At 45.2% G+C, this 15,766-nt stretch overlaps 2 protein-coding genes across 6 annotated transcripts in view; both read right to left on the bottom strand.

Moving 5' to 3' along the window:
* The window catches only part of HLF (HLF transcription factor, PAR bZIP family member), a 69,467-nt gene extending 66,857 nt beyond the window's left edge, over nt 1–2,610 (bottom strand). For 3 of the 4 annotated variants that reach the window (XM_044983463.1, XM_044983464.1, XM_044983466.1), the window contains exon 1: nt 2,435–2,610. In XM_044983463.1, coding sequence (XP_044839398.1) covers nt 2,435–2,492 — 58 coding nt within the window. In that variant the 5' untranslated portion in view covers nt 2,493–2,610. The remainder of the gene's footprint in view (nt 1–2,434) is intronic. The other variant, XM_044983465.1, reaches the window with a different exon arrangement.
* A 7,866-nt stretch (nt 2,611–10,476) lies between these two features.
* Nucleotides 10,477–15,766, bottom strand: part of STXBP4 (syntaxin binding protein 4) — a 129,207-nt gene continuing 123,917 nt past the window's right edge. The window contains exons 23-24 of one of the 2 annotated variants that reach the window (XR_006572851.1): nt 11,482–11,733; nt 10,477–10,565 (exon numbers count right to left, since the gene is read on the bottom strand). Coding sequence is in view for 1 of the 2 variants with exons in the window: in XM_044982666.1 (XP_044838601.1) it covers nt 11,619–11,733 (115 nt within the window). In the remaining variant the exon portion in view is untranslated. Of the gene's footprint in view, nt 11,734–15,766 lie in introns of both variants that reach the window. The other variant, XM_044982666.1, reaches the window with a different exon arrangement.

Here is a 15,766-nt window from a genome sequence, read left to right as displayed (position 1 = left end):
ATTTGTTTTGCCAATTCCACACAGAGAGGCTAAGCCCACATTTCTCTTCTAATCATGCTTCAGCTGAAATTTTATAGCTGCCAATTGTGATTGAGGGGACTGGACTGGGAAATCAGGGGTGAAATCCTGGCCTCAAGGAAACCAGTGGCAAGAGAGCCATTCAGTTCATTCTAGAGAGCTAGGAGGATTTCACCCCAGCTGTTTTGATTCCTGTTCCTCGCTCTGACTCAGCTCACCTTTGGCAAGTCACTTCCCCTCCTCTCAGTATCTCAGCAATCCCCATCTGTCAATAGGGATAATGCTGCTCACCCACTTTGAGAGCTATAGGGCTGAGAAATGACTACCTTTCATTAATGGCAGCCAAATCATGCAAGTGGCAGAGGCATCGCAGAGGACCTTGCACTAATCCAGCTGCCAAGCAGCTGGTAGCTCCAGCAAGAGATCTTCGAACAGCCTCTTTATTTTCTCAGCACCCTGTCTTGTATAAATCCCAGCAGCCTTTGGGTATGTCTACACAGGGATAAGGGATGCATGGCCTGGCCATAGTAGACTCAGGCTGGGGAGCTTAAAATGGCTGTGTAGACAACATTCAGATTGGAAGGAAACTGAGCTTTGGGACCTTCCCTCTTACCAGACACCACTTTCCCCTCTTATATCAATGTTCAAAACTGGTTCAACTGATGCAAATTCATTCTAGTGACTGAACTGTACAGGTTTAGAGCAATGTGGCCTAATGGGGGGAGGGCACCCGAAGGAGAATTAGCAGGCTTATTTTCCCCCTCTCTGCTGTAGACTACCCATGGAACTGTGCCAGTCATGTAAACTCTTCTGGCCAGCTCTCAGAGGGTATTTAGATTCCTAACTTTCATTGATTTCAGTGGAAGGTAGGAGCCTAAATACCTTTCAGGATCTGGGCCTCTGCACTTCAGTTTTTCCTCTCTGTAAAATGGGGATAATAATGTTTAACCATCTTTCTAAAGCTCTTTCAGATCTGCTGCTAAGAAGATGCTAAGTATTAATAATCATTATTTAATGCTGATGGTCTTTTAATCCAAGTTTCTCTGCTCAAGATTTCTACGTCATGGTCACTGTTTAAATATCCCCTCCCCCCTAGCAAAGCCTGGGGGCAGATCTTCAGTTATTGTACATTGTCATAGCCCTGTTGACATCAAGCTCTGTAGATCTGACTTCAGCGGTGCTAGGACACGTTACACCAGCAGAGGATCTGCCTCTGGCTGCAAATCCTGTTCTAGCCAGTCTCAGCTTTCTTCTCCGTAACTGGGCGGGGGCAGAATGTGTGTGTGTGGGGGGGGTTTTTTGCATTGTGCAGGAACCCTCCACATACCATTTTGGTAGCTTTGCTTCCAGCGGCTTCATAACAGTGGAGTTTGGTTTTGGGGTTTAACTCACCAAGGATTCCTGAGCTCTGGATCGGTTGCTTGTTTTGGGGCTGAGGTTTCCTTTGAGGATTTTGTTTGAAGCTTCCTGAGGTTTAATTTGCTTTTGTGCAGCCAACCAAACACCGGTCCTGGCTCCGGCAGGGCTACGCGAGGTGACACAGGGGGTATGTCTACACTGCAATAAAAGACCAGCAGCCTGGCCACGGCTGGTCCAGGTCAGCTGACTCAGGCTCACAGGGCTAAAAACTGCAGTGTAGATATTCAGGCTGGAGTCTGGATTTTAAACCCCCATGGGAGGGTGGGGGGAGAGGATTGTGTGTCTCAGAGCCCAACCCTACATTGCAGTTTCTAGCCCCACAGCCCAAACCCCATAATCCCAAGCCAACTGACCCAGGGTCAGTGTGGCAGATTGTTTCTCACAGGATAGACCTATAGAGGCTCCAGCAGCCTCACTTCCTCACCTGTGCCTGTCCCTCCCTGTCACAGAGGCTTCTAGCCTGGCTGTGATGGGGCTGAGTTTGCTAATTCATCTGCTTGTGCTGTGGCGGTTTCACAGCTTCTGTCCCCTCCTTACCTGGAGGAAGAGAGCAATAATTGGGGGAGTGGGGGCAGGGACCCATAGGCAGCAGGATGTATATGCAAGAACTTGAAATGAGAGACTAACTAACCTGGGGATAGGTAAGAGACCAATTAGAAACAAGATGGGCATATGTAGGAATAGCTACCCTAGCCCACCACTGCCACAAGGCAGAGCCCCTAGAGGAGGTGTAGCACTTTTTTTGTTATATATTATAAGCAGTTCTGGGGGGAAAAATATCTCCCTTCATCTGCCCTACCCAGGGCTGGGGTGGATCACAGTTTACACAGAGGAGTGAAATGGTTCCAGTTAACAGGTTTCAGAGTAGTAGCTGTGTTAGTCTGTATCCGCCAAAAGAACAGGAGGACTCCTGTCCTGGTTTCAGTTGTTTGTCACCATCAAACTTCACAATAAACTGAATTTCAGCAGAGTTTGAGGGGAGGAGGGGAGAGCTTACCTGGTGAAATCTCCTTCTCCTCCCCTACTGTGGGAGTGGGGGCAGGGGCACAGCTCATCCCCTGTAACTGTGAGACACACTGCCTGGGACCAACTCCAGCTTCTCTTCCCTCTGGCTGTAGCAGGACAGGGAGCCGGCCATTTCCGCTCACCTCCCTCGGAGTAACCTTTGCTCAGCCACCTTGGAGGAGGAGACCAAAGTGCTAATCACCCTCCTTGGTTGTATTTAACACCTCTCCAGGAGCTGATAATTGCTCCCGGCCTAGAGGATTAGTCCTGTGAAACCCACTTACGTTGCAACAAAACTTCCCTCTAATGGGACAATAACCCCTAGTTCCCTTACAAGGAGTTCACTGGAATGCAGAGAAACAACTGGGGCCTTCCAGTCCACCTCTTGGTACCCGCCGTCCCTCTCAGTAGCAGCACTGGTCTGTGAATAATACACACTCAGGGCAAGCAGTTATAACAAACCAGGCTTGAAACAGGCATAAGTACGAGTTCAGTGCCAAACAATCCTAGATTTCAGAGCTGGAAAGGATTGGGTCCTGTTGCAGACTTACTAGTAATTAGCTAGTTTGGTTTGAAACCTGCCCATTTTCAGGGGGAGGGGATCCAAATGGTTAACGTGAGACCACCAAGGCCCAGGTAAGTAGGATCCATAGGGCTCAAAGCTATTTAGGCACCTACCTCCATTGAAATCTGACTAGAGTGCATGCACCCAGACAAACAGATGGAGACATGATTAAGATGAAGTTAATTACACTTACGCTGCCTTCTTTAATGATAATATTGTCCCTTTTTGGGCTCAGCTTTCATTAGCCAAGTAGCAATTTCACTGTACTCTGCCTCTCTCTGTTTTGTGTCCTATTTCCTATTCTATTAGATCAAGTTTTATTAATTTCAAATTACCTTTTCCCCCCTCAGGTAATAAGTTCTGAGAGCAACAGGCTGCCTTCTTAATGGGCTTGTCTGCCCCTAGTAATAGACCATGAGATCAATTATGTACAGTTGCCTTTGACTTGGGATGTATAACTCCCATGGTGACTAATTACAGTACCTAATAGTCCACAGTGACATGGAATAGCGCTTAATAAATGCAGCTCAGCATGGTGTTTGGAGACTGACTCCTTTACTATTCCTGGAGGGCTCAATGCTCTTGGCTTTATCTTGCCAAGGGGATTGGAAAGTAGCTGGAATGTTTTTTCAATTTTCTGGATTAAGACTCCTCCCATTAGGCTCATGGTAAAAAGAATCTCAACCCTCCGGCTTTCCAAGCCCCTGCTCCACATCCCTGCACTCTTACGGTGTTACACCTGATGGCCATTTTGCTTCTTGTCCCTTAAAATCACATGCATCTTAACAAGCTCTGTAATGTTCTGGCTGGCATTTGTGCATCAGCAAAGTTGATGACCACAGACTCGTTTCTGAAGAAAGCCAGAGCAGCTGGAGGTGTTTGTGCCATAACAGCGAACCAGCATAGCACACTGTTGCTGATCCTTTTACAGCTCAGGAGGCCAGAGGATGAAATCCTGGCCACTTTGAAATCAGTGGCAAAACTGTTGATTTCGGGGGCGGATTTCACTCTAGATCATTCCTGCACTGATGTTTTTTCCCAGCATGGTGGGAGTTTAAAAAACACCCAGTGCCTCATGTGTTAGTTAGCAGCTACAGGGTTCGCTTTTTTCAGCAGCAGATTGCCTCCCCCCCAACACAAATCCCACAGTCTAAGGGATCCCAGCTGTTTCAGTCTGTACCAACTCGTCTGTGATGCCATTAGTGAAGACTTTACAGTCTCCCTTTGAACTGGAAAATAATCGCCCATGTTGGAGTGAGCAAACCCTGTGACCTCTAGGCAGTAAAACTGAACGAGGGATTCAGGATGATTGAAAAGTGATCTCATGTCTCAACTCTGGCATCAAGTTTTCCCTTCAGAGGCGACAGAAGCTGCACGTCTCCAGGCAAATTCAACCTAAACACAACCCAGTAATATCCAGTCTCTCTCTAGTCACAATCAATCATCATACAACTCCCCTCATCATTCACGTCAATAGAAGCTTCCTGTCAGTTCAGTCCCATAAACCGAAGTTCCCCCAATGAGTAATGTGTTGTCACCTAAGCACAATTGTCCAGTGTTGCAGCATTCTTAGCTTCCTGTAATTGTCAAGACAAAAAATGGAATGTTTCACATTTGGGGAAGACGCTGGGCCAAATTCTCTGCTGATGTGACTTTTATTTTCCTAGTAAACACTTTCCTGACTAACTTGGAAGGTGGATCAGCTTTGACACTAAAAACTTTTAAAAGATGGGCTTATGCACCAGGTCCATTTTACAAATGAGCAAACTACAGAACATGGCTATTAAGGAGCTTGCCCTAGGTCATGTAGCAAGTCAGTGGCAGAGCCAGGAATAGCGTCCCAAAGTCTTGACTCCGAGCTTCCTTCTCTAACCCTTGCCTACATTGCCATTCCCTCCCCTAAGGTGAATGACGGCTGCACGTGTAGAGATAGGAGACTCAGGGCCTGATTCAGGAAATCATCACTGTTCAGGCTGCACTTAAGCATACGCTTATTTAGAGTTGATTAATCCTTAGACTTGGAACTAGACACAGGCCAGGTAGCTGAACTGGTGCTGAGCGCTACGGTGGGTTTGGGCTGAGGTCCAAGCTCAATCCAGAGTTAGCATTTGGAGAAGCTGATGCTCAAACCTCAGTAATAGTTTGTTTTGAAATCGTCACAAAAACAAGCACTTTATTGTTCGGCTCTGACCCAAATCCAGGCTCCTGGTGACAGGTTTCAGAGCGGTAGCCATGTCAGTCTGTATCTGCAAAAAGAACGAGGAGTCCTTGTGGCACCTGAGAGACTAACAAATTTATTTCAGCATAAGCTTTTGTGGGCTAAAACCCACTTCATTGGATGCATGCAGTGGAAAATACAGTAGGACAGATTCATTTCCAAACTGTACACCAATGTTCATGGGCATGGGGGAAGAGTGAGGGGTCTGATGTGGGTCTATTTTGATTTGTAACTGATTAAAAATTAACAGTATCATTTCTGTGTCTTTAGAGCCATTTATGTTAAAGCACTTGGCTGTCTGGTAAGTGATGAAAAATTCTGTCTGATCAAATTTTAGTAGAAACGTCAATATCTTTATTGTGTAATAAAGCAGGTCCTCCCAAAATAATGTAAAAGAAAAAAAAAGTCAACTTATTAAATCAGTGGCAGCTTCAGCCTGTGTTTGGAGAAGAATCCTGAGTAAGTGGCAAAAGATCAAACTGCAAAAAATATGAAAAAGAATCTGGATTGTACAACCTGTTAAATGGCCGGCATTTTCAGCATTACATGAAAACAAAAAGCTGGTTATTGAGAACAGTGGTTAGGCTTCATTCACTGACATTTAATTTTTGGCATAGTATCATTCCACCCATCTGACGGTTAAGACCAGGCCACAGCACCTAAAGGTGCAGCTAGGTGCTCAGTTGGCTTTTCAAACGCACTGAAATAGATTAGGCACCTAACTTCCATTGACTTAGTCTGCATCTTTAGATGTCTAAATACTTCTGTGAAGCTTGCTCCAGATCCTTAGCTCCTGTAGATCTGTGTATCTCCATTTAACCCAATGCAGTTACACCAGACAGGGCTCTGGCTCTGAAGCATCAGAACAACATGCTACTCAAAATTACCTGGTGGGTAAATGATCTGGGAAGAAGGAGTTGTCTTGGGGTTAGACCATAGGATTTAGAATAAGGATTCTTGGGTCTACACCAAATGTTGCCACTGAGTCAGTGTGTCATGTTGGACAAGCCACATAGGCCAACATTTTCAAAGGCAGGGGGCCACCGATTTTGGATGCCCAATGAGGGACACCGAGGGGTGCTGAGTAGTTTCATCTGCAGTTCTGAGTGTTGAGCAACCCTAGTAATATGGCTACAACCATCACCCGGAAGAGGGAAGAGTTAAGGGTGTGAGAACAGAACTTGGCTCTGTCTTAAGTATGGGATAGACAACGAGACCAACTTTCTTTTCATTGGCCTCTCACAGCATAATCTTGATGCTTCTCCTATTTGCTGCTCATATTAACTGACTCACTAACGATCTTCCAGATGAGGGTTTTCCCCACCTCAGCGACGACTGACCTTCCCCCCCTACTTTTGTCTGTCAGAAACTGGCTTAATGTAAAATAAGAAATCGCTTGCTTGAGTTATAAAACTACTTGGCACGAGAAGCACTGAAGGGCTGGTGAACATTACACGGGGTGGATCAGCATGAGCTGCTTAGCTCGAACTGGCCTCTCATCACTGGCCTGACACATTTATCCTTCCCTAGCAAAATAAGGTTGCCGTTTCCCCCCAGCAAAGACCCATTCTATAATAGCAATACACGCTCTCCGGCAGGCATGGTTACCTAGGAGACAAGGCCTGGGCCTGTGGCGTAGATGTAGCCAGGCAATACATAGCTCCCATGAGCCAAACACACTCTGAAGTAAACCAGCTAATGCACACGCCCCGGCAGCAATGGCGTGTGTGTTTCAGGGCATGACAAACCGCCATCCCTTATGGTAATTATTAGTTGATTTATGGTAGTGCCCAGAGGTCCAACTTGCAACTGAGGACCCACATTGTGCTACACACTGTACAACCACAGAGTGAGACACAGGCCTGGCCCCAAAGACCCTCCAGTCTAAACGAACAAGACAGCTAGAGGGTGGGATGGGAAACGGATGCATAGAGAGGTGCAGATCCTCCCAGGTATTTAAGTGCCATTGAAATCGGTGGGGGCTAGATGCCTAAATACCTTTGAGGATCTGGGCTGAGGTGACTTGCCCAGGATCTTGCAGGTCAGCGGCAGAGCTGGGAACAGGACGCCTGGGCCAATGCCCTACTGTACTAGGCTGCCTCCTTGTAAGCAGGTGACTACAAACATGAGCCTCACTCTGCAATTGAATCTTTGTGAGTGGACCCTGAAGGAAGTCACTGGAGCTCCATGGGAGGTTGGGGGGGGGAGGGGGGGAGTGTGTGTGGAAATCATTGTAGGGTTGGAACACAGGATTTGCTTTTTCGAAAGGCCTGTCTGTTTTCTAGATTCCTTTCCAAAGGTGCATTTTGAGTCACCTTTGTAAAAAGAAGGTTAAAGTAATGGGACAGGATTTACCCCCTTTTCTAGTCTAAAAGATTTAATTCATTACAATTCTATAACATGCGCGAGACCTGGATTCGATCAGCTGCATAATCTGTCGTGGATAATATCACAAAGCTGCGGGTGTTAATGATAAAAGAGACACAAGTGATTTTTATCACTGAGATCTTTATTGTGAAAGGCGCATCAGAGCTTTACATCACTTTAGGTGTTTTTTTAAATACAAGGAGGAGTGGCCATTCACGCCATAAGATTAGGATAGTACAAAGGGCTTTCTAAAGCCAAGTGTGAGCAGGGTCATCCTTTGAAAACGGCTTTACTTAAGTAAGATGTTATAGTGAAATTCAGCCCTGTGTAGAGGACAACACAAGGGCTATGCACCACTTCAATCCCACTTCTACCCTCAAGGCTCCCACTGAAATCTATAGCAAAATTCCCACGGACTTTAGTCCTGCAGAATTGGGCCCTGGAGGGCCTGAGTGGTGCATAGGCCTTGTGTTGGTGGGTTCACGCTAAAGAAGGATGGTTTTGTGTGGTATGTCAGAGGGTGTGAAACAAGCATCTGTAGTGACTTATTTAAACATACAGTGGGATGCTCAGGGTAGTTTCTCTGTGTGAGTGTGGTGTGGGGAGAGCTCTACCCTGGTTTTTTTTAAGTGATACATTGGGCTGCATTAAAAGGAAGACACTTCGCAGCTGCAGTTTGACCCACAGCCTCAGAAGTATTTAGGTGCCTAACTCCCACTGAAGTCAGTAAGAGTTTTAGGCGCCTGAATATCTTTGTGTCTAATCTGCCTGTTTATTCCAGTCACTGAAACACCTGAGCTGCTAACACTGGTACTTGCAGTATTGCCAATTCGAAGGGTGCAGTGTACTACAGGTCCTATTGCAAAGGTAAACACCGGAGTGTTGCAGAAGTCTATTTATAATGGTGTCAACTGAACAAAGGGCTCCAGTATCTGTTTTCTGGCAACGCTTTTGTTTCGTTCTCTTAACGGCTACAAAGTTGTACTGCCATTGCTCTTCCACTTGGTACATTTCGTTGTGCAGTAAAAATGTAAAGCAGCCATTACAGAGTTGCGTGTTTTGACAACTGCTCTTTACAAAGTCTCATTACGTTATTCCAGAGCCATTTTCCCACTTTACAGGATTCAGTGTAATCAAAATTGTTTTGCAAACTGCTTCAGTGAGAGAAAAAAAAATAACCTAGGAAACAAGTATGCCAACTTACAAAAATAGATGAGAACATTTGGAGATCCCAGGTTTCAAAACAGTCTCAGTGCTGGAGAATATGAGCTATAGTAGCTTACCTGACTGATGAGACAACACTAGAATAGAGAAGAAACTAGATGAATGCAATGCTCTGTTTCTAAGAAGTCTTTAATTATCAAGTCAAAATAAAAGAGCAACATTCTCCAAGCAAGCACGGCAGGCAGAATGCCAACATTTTATCTTGGGTTCTCCCCCGCCATCTCCAACTTTCAGGGTTGGGCTGGCTGGCTGGAAGCTACTGGCAGAGTGGAGTTGTGACCACCTGTCTTTACTTTGAGATAGCATAACCCATGGCTGAATCAAGCCCTGGGAGGATAGCGTAGCCACCATCTGATTCAACTCTCTCACAAAGAAATCAGAGTGGCACAGTCTATATATGCCCTAACTAAACAGAATTCTTGGAAATCCCTGATTAGAGCTGGAAAGTTCCTGGAATAAACATCACATACTCCAGAAGGGACCATCTCAAACAAGATACCATCATGTAACTCCCACACACTGGAAAGAAAGCAAAAGTTGGTCCAAGAAAAGAAATTACCTCACCCACCTTGGCTCTGTAATAAACAAAGCACTTACATGACTCCTAGGACTAAGGAAACTTCAGAAAAACCCCCGTACAAGGTCCTGCATGCAGCAGGAGTCTGTGCCAGTTTTTAAAGGCGTTTAGAGAAGAACGGCATCATTATAGCTCGACACAAAGCCCCTGCTAATGGGTTTTGCTCAGTGGTTCTTTGTGGTGGTTTGAGGGATGGGGGCAAAATCCTCCCTCTGAGGCCATTGTAGATCATGGCTGCAGCATGGGAGCTTTCCGGGCTGCTGTCATATGGAGGGTTTGTTCAGTGGATCTGCTGGTCAAGCTCCTTCCATAACGTCCTCCCTCTACCAGCTACATGAAGGGGCACGGACTCCACATGCATGGATAATTGGCCCTGACCCAGTTAAAAGAACACAACAAAGTCTCCTACCAGCCTCCCGAGTGAGTACGACATTGTCCAGCACTAGGAATGACATCTGCTTCCAGGAGAGACTGGGCAAAACTAACTTCTCTGTGCCGCAGTACAGATTCCCTGGGAGGGGCTATCCCGGGTGTGACACTATCACACACAGAGCATGTGTGATAAAGGACCATCCTGTGACTCAGAAAGGAGACTTCCTCGGAGTTTTGCTCTGTAAAGCAAATGAAACGTTGAAGGCCTAAGAGCTCCCCTGTGCCTGGCTCTGCACCGGGTGTGAGGGGAAGGCGGCAGGGAGAGTTTCAGCAGGCATAGGAGCTGTAAACAAGTCAGGTCCTTTTTCTCTAGTACAAAGGCTTGTAAACCTAGCGCACCACTTGTCAGAGACTCCCCATTGAGGGTGTCAGGGATGGGGAACTGGCTTTGAATTGACCAGTGGAGCTAAGCTGGATCTTTTCAGAGCGTCACACTCCTATGCTCCCAAAAGGAATTCAGGCGGTAGCTCATGCAACTAACCTGACTCACGTGAGTCGCCCCTACTTGTGTAAGGGTCTTTGGGGCCAGGCCTGTGTCTCACTCTGTGGTTGTACAGTGTGTAGCACAATGTGGGTCCTCAGTTGCAAGTTGGACCTCTGGGCACTACCATAAATCAACTAATAATTACCGTAAGGGATGGCGGTTTGTCATGCCCGGTCCTAAAGGTCTGAACCACTGTTTTTCTTTGGCATATTCATCAGTGCTTCTAGTGTTCCTTATTTCATTCATTGGTCAATACCTGTCACCGTCACAGATAAAAAAAAGAAAAGTGACCTATTGTAGAATCAGGCACTCAAAGCAGAAGTCAGCTTTTGTGCTGAGTGTAACATTATCTTAAATATCGCATGCTGCTGATGCACAGTGAAACCTGTTTGTAGGGCCTCAGCAGCGCCTCATTTTGAGTAACCCCTTTAAAACATCCTCAAGGTCTCCAGATGATTTTGTTTTGCATCTACGTAAAGACCTACTTCTAGGAGGTGACCGAATTCTGCTGATCCCAGAGGTGCTTTCACAGGTTTCATCGTACTTGAAACTTCACAGCTTCTACTGAAATATTTGCATGTGTCTATAGGTTTAGCAAAGTACAAAAGGGAAATCATCTTCATTGCATGATTATGCTGACAGAGTATGGCTTTCTCAACCAAAATTGTGTCTTTATACTTGACAACTCATCAAGGCCGTGTCTTCCTAAGGCCTAATCATTCATCTTAAAATAGTTGTAAAAAAGTCATCTAGGCTGCAATACTTATAACAAATTGTCATAAACTTTTGCTAGCAAAATACACTGAACGTTTCTGCTATAAAAATAGACTAACTCAGTAATTACAGAAAAGGCATCTCTATTACAACTACTAGCACTGGTAAAAAAGCTCAGCTTGTACGTTATGGCTCTACAAGCAGCTTGAAGCCACTGTGAGAATTACACCCACTAGGCCCAATTCTGTTCTCATACTAGGAGCAGGATTAACTCCATTCCAGCCAATGAAGTTATACCAGTGTATAAATGGTGAAAGGTCAGGATCAAATCCTAAGGTACGAGGATGAGAGTGACCCCTGTGCACAGGACTTATCCAGGTCCTGTGCACCACCTAAGTTCTTAAGGTTTTAAGTGGAAATTTTGCCAGGGTGAACTTCAGCCTTGAAAATGATCCTACCTAAATCAGTGGCAAAGCTCCTATTGACGTCAGTGGGCGTAAGATCAGGCGCTATTACATTCAACTATTGGAAGGTGTACATCTTCTTATTCTGGTGCAGAAATGAGACTGAAACTACTCTCCACCACTGGCCAGTCTCAGCTTTTGGGGTCTGGAAGCTCTCTGGTGTGGTCTTCCTCATTCTCCTCGGAGCAGGACAAGTTCAGTGCACTGGTCACTGGATGGATCCATGATGTCGTCTGTGTTACATGGCTAAATGGAAACAAGAAATGCCATTACCATCCCCAAAGGGCTTATTTCAGATCATAAAAACAGGCAAAGTCCTAAGGATGCTTAGCCCCTCTCTGGAGGTCCCCAGTGTCTCACAGGATCAGAGCCTAAGAACTGTTCATTAAAATATTTCCAGCATAGGCGTGTCTCTTTCATTAAACATGAAACTTCACATACATTTATTTCCCATTCTGTAGGCAAAAGGAGGTACCTTTAGGATGTGAGAACCCCAAGTCAAGTTCCCTGCCTCAAACAGTCCCCCTTGATTTAATTGAAAGCTAAGAAAAAAAGTGCTCTTGCAGCAAAGGAATCTTGGTATACTGAAAATACCCTGGAGGTGGTGTCTCATGAATGACCACGGTTACTGGCCACTAATACAGCAACACCCTACAAACGGAATGAACTAAGTCTCCCAACCTTCCAGCAAGCTGAGAGCAGAGTGGCCAAGTGACCTGATGAGGTCAGAGAAGGAATCAGCCAGAGCTGGACCCAGGAGATTCTGGTTCACAGTCCCATGCTCAGATACTAGAGCATGGACTACAGAGGTGTAGAATCATTAAGAGGCTTCTCCTCTTGAAGGTGAGAAAGGTACATAAACCCAAACGGGAGTATTCTTAGTCGTCCTCTGGGACAAATTCTAGGCGTCCGGTGCTCATGCAACTAACCTGACTCACGTGAGTCGCCCCTACTTGTGTAAGGGTTACAGGCTCAGGCCCTGCGTTTGAAATACCACCCTAAGCTGCTTGCATCATCCTGGTCTGCTATCACTAACTGCATTCCCAACAATATGAATGGCTAAAAAGACTCTGCTCTGAAAGTTTCTCAGATTTAGTGAGTGCAGACAAATGGGTCAGGCTGAGAATACTGTAAACTTGTGTACATAATGAGAGCGACAAAGCAAGTGAGAATATCTTTTATTGGACCAACTTCTGTTGGTTGAAGGGACAAGCGTCACAGAGCTCTTTCTCAGGTCTGGAGGAGGTAATCAGCGTCTCCAAGCTGAATACAAGGTGGGACAGATTGTTAAGCATAAAGTGTTCAAACATGCTGTAGGAGACCACCTAAGTGGGCAATTAAGGGTTAGCAGACAGCAGCATTACAAATTGTTGTAATGAGCTATAAAACCAGTGTGTCTCATGTTTTTTATGTTAAGTCCAGCAAAGTTATGAATTTAAGTTCTGAGGCTCATCTTGGGAAGGTGTTGTGCAGGTTTCCTTTGAGGACAAGCCCAGAGAGGTCAGAGATGGAGCGGGTGAAAAGTGTTCACCCATGGGTGAAAGGGTATTTTTGTCTTTTATCATTTTTCTGTGTGAGTACATTCAAGACCCCTTCATTTTAAGTGGTCTCCAACAGCATGTGTGAACCCCTTATGCTTAACCATCTGTCCCACCTTGTATTTAGCTGTGACACTCTGGTTACCTTCTCCAGACCTGAGGAAGAGCTCTATGAAGCTTGAAAGTTTGTCCCTGCCACCAAAAGACGTTGGTCCCATAAAAGATATTTCCTCACCTACCTTGTCTCTTTAAAATCCTGGAGCCAACATGGCTACAACACTGCAAATAACATACATAATGCAAGCCACTCCACAACAGAAAAAGTTCATAGGAAAGAAACAACAAGGGTGGAATGTATAAGTAGTAGTTTTGGGAGAATTTGATTTTCATTTTGTTGTTTCACTCAGATACCGATTTTTATCGATTTAATGTTTTTGGTTGAGTGAGATTATGGGTTTTTAAAGCCCTTTTTAACATTTTTTTCTATTTGAATTTTCACAGTTGTGCAAAATTGAGTGTGTGTTTGTGTGTGTGTGTGTGTGTGTGTGTGTGAGAGCGAGAGAGAGAGAACACAATTATTTAGTGACACCCAAACCCTGCAGGCTGCAGGCGCAAGGTGCATGGAGGCTGCGGTTCTGGCAGGGCAGAGCAGAGATCCCTGGCCAGGAATGCAAGGAGGAGGACAAGCCCCTGGCCACAGGGGAAGCCACCCCACTGTCAACAACCCCAAGTCCACGAAGGGAGCCCCTGCATTCCTGCCATCACTGCCCCACTCACTTCACCTACTGCAAAAGCAGGGACTGTCCCGGGGCAGGAGCCCTGCAGCTGGGAACTCGTCATTCTCCTTGTGGTCCTGGCTGGGATCTCTGCTCTGCCCCACCAGGATCGCAGTCTTCCCCACACCTGGTGCCTCCTGAGATCTAGATGCCTGAGGGTGCTAGGTGCAGGGCAGGCTGCACTTGCCGACTGCAAGCAATGGATATTTTTGGCATCTATTTCTGTGTATCTGATGTAATTAATGTTTACCGATGACTAGTGATTTAAATCAAATCCTGCCAAGCCTAGTAATAAGGTGAGTGGTTTTATTCTTCAGTTAGTTATGAGCTGTGGTGTAGCATACACAGCAAAAAGGAGTGTGAATATGTATTCAGAAGTGAATTTAAAAACACAGCTCTGGGGTCAGTGGTCCCATAAATAGGGAGTATTACCTCGTGGCTAGAGGGAAAAGCATCTGCCCCATTGCTGGCCTGGTTTACACTTCGTTTTGCAAATCCACTGGGCCAAATTCACCGCTCAGTTTTTCCCAGGTAAACGACTGTAATTCTATGGAAGTTAATGGACACATTCTGCATTTACACAGGTGGAACACAGAGCAGAATCTGACCCACTGATTTCATGGGGTGTAAGTGTGGGTTGAATCTGACTAAGTTTTATTAGTGTATAAAGATCTTCATATAAGACATTTCTCATCTAGATTTTTCCCCTTCACTTCATTCTCTTCTCTTAATACCTGCTGCAGCTTTGCTCCTTCTCTATTCCCGCCCTGCCCTCCATGTATTTGCATTGCACGCTGTCTGCTGAGCAGTCTCTGAACAGTTTCTTCAAGTACAGTTGGCTTATGCAGCAATAAACATAAGGCCAGATCCTCGACTGGCCTGAATTGGGAGAGCTCCATGGAAACCAACAGAACTAGGCCAATTTACACCAGCTGAGGTACTGGCCCACAGTCCCTGTGACTGTAATTACACTCACTCACCTTTACAATGCCTTGTGGAACAAGGCCATGTTTGTGGGCTAGAACACAGATATAATGCAGCTACATTATTTACAGTAAGTCTCATGCCTTGTTCTAACACAGAGCTGCAGCCTAAACTCGGGTGCAATTTCAGCTCAGTTCTAACTTCTGAGTGAACAATGGGGCCACTCTGGAGTTAAACCACTGTAAGTGGGAGCAAATTTTGCTCTTTCTTTTCCTGCACCATTTGATTGTGGTCTCATTTTAATACCTGAAGGTTAGGTTTTGCGTCAGTGTCTCGCAGCACTGGCTTACTGGTACAGGGATTATGCTGTTCTGATGAGATGAATGAGCTATGCCGTTACCTCATACTCACGCCTTTTACTCGGATGTACTGAGCTAGCACTAAATAAAGTGTGATGAGGACTGTACTGCTGCCAATCATGAGGTAAAGCTGGACCACAAAGCTAATTTAAGTTAAAACTTGAGCTGCTTTAACTAGATTACCTCCATCTTCTGAGCTGGTAGCCTGTCAATGTATCCATTACTTAGTACATGGCCAAATCCTTCAATGGGCTGATGCCTGTAGACGGACTGAGTAAGAACAGCAAGATTTGGCATATAGATTTAGCAACCTTTATGCTCACAAATAGCCCCAGTTAAGCCATGGGACGATTTACAAGAATAGGAGACGCAAATTGAGCCTTCAGTGAGCTCTTTAATTATTAGAGTAACATGTGTGCACATTTCAAAGGGAACAGTTTTATAGCTATCATGCACAGACACTGAAAAGAGAGTTCTAATATCACTTTTTATATGGGATTTATGAATAACATGACAATTTAACAAATCAAGCTACTCACTGTTAAAATGATATATATTAAATTATAGATGTGTGTATATACATTACATATCAAGTATGTGTGTGTTTATATATTTACAAATCTAGTTTTCAACAGAAAAAAATATTTGCCGTATTTTCTAAAATAAGTTTTCGGAGCTGTTA

Source organism: Mauremys mutica, chromosome 12 (assembly GCF_020497125.1).
Source record: "Mauremys mutica isolate MM-2020 ecotype Southern chromosome 12, ASM2049712v1, whole genome shotgun sequence".
NCBI classification, from domain to species: domain Eukaryota; kingdom Metazoa; phylum Chordata; order Testudines; family Geoemydidae; genus Mauremys; species Mauremys mutica.
This window is presented reverse-complemented; position numbering and strand designations above follow the sequence as displayed.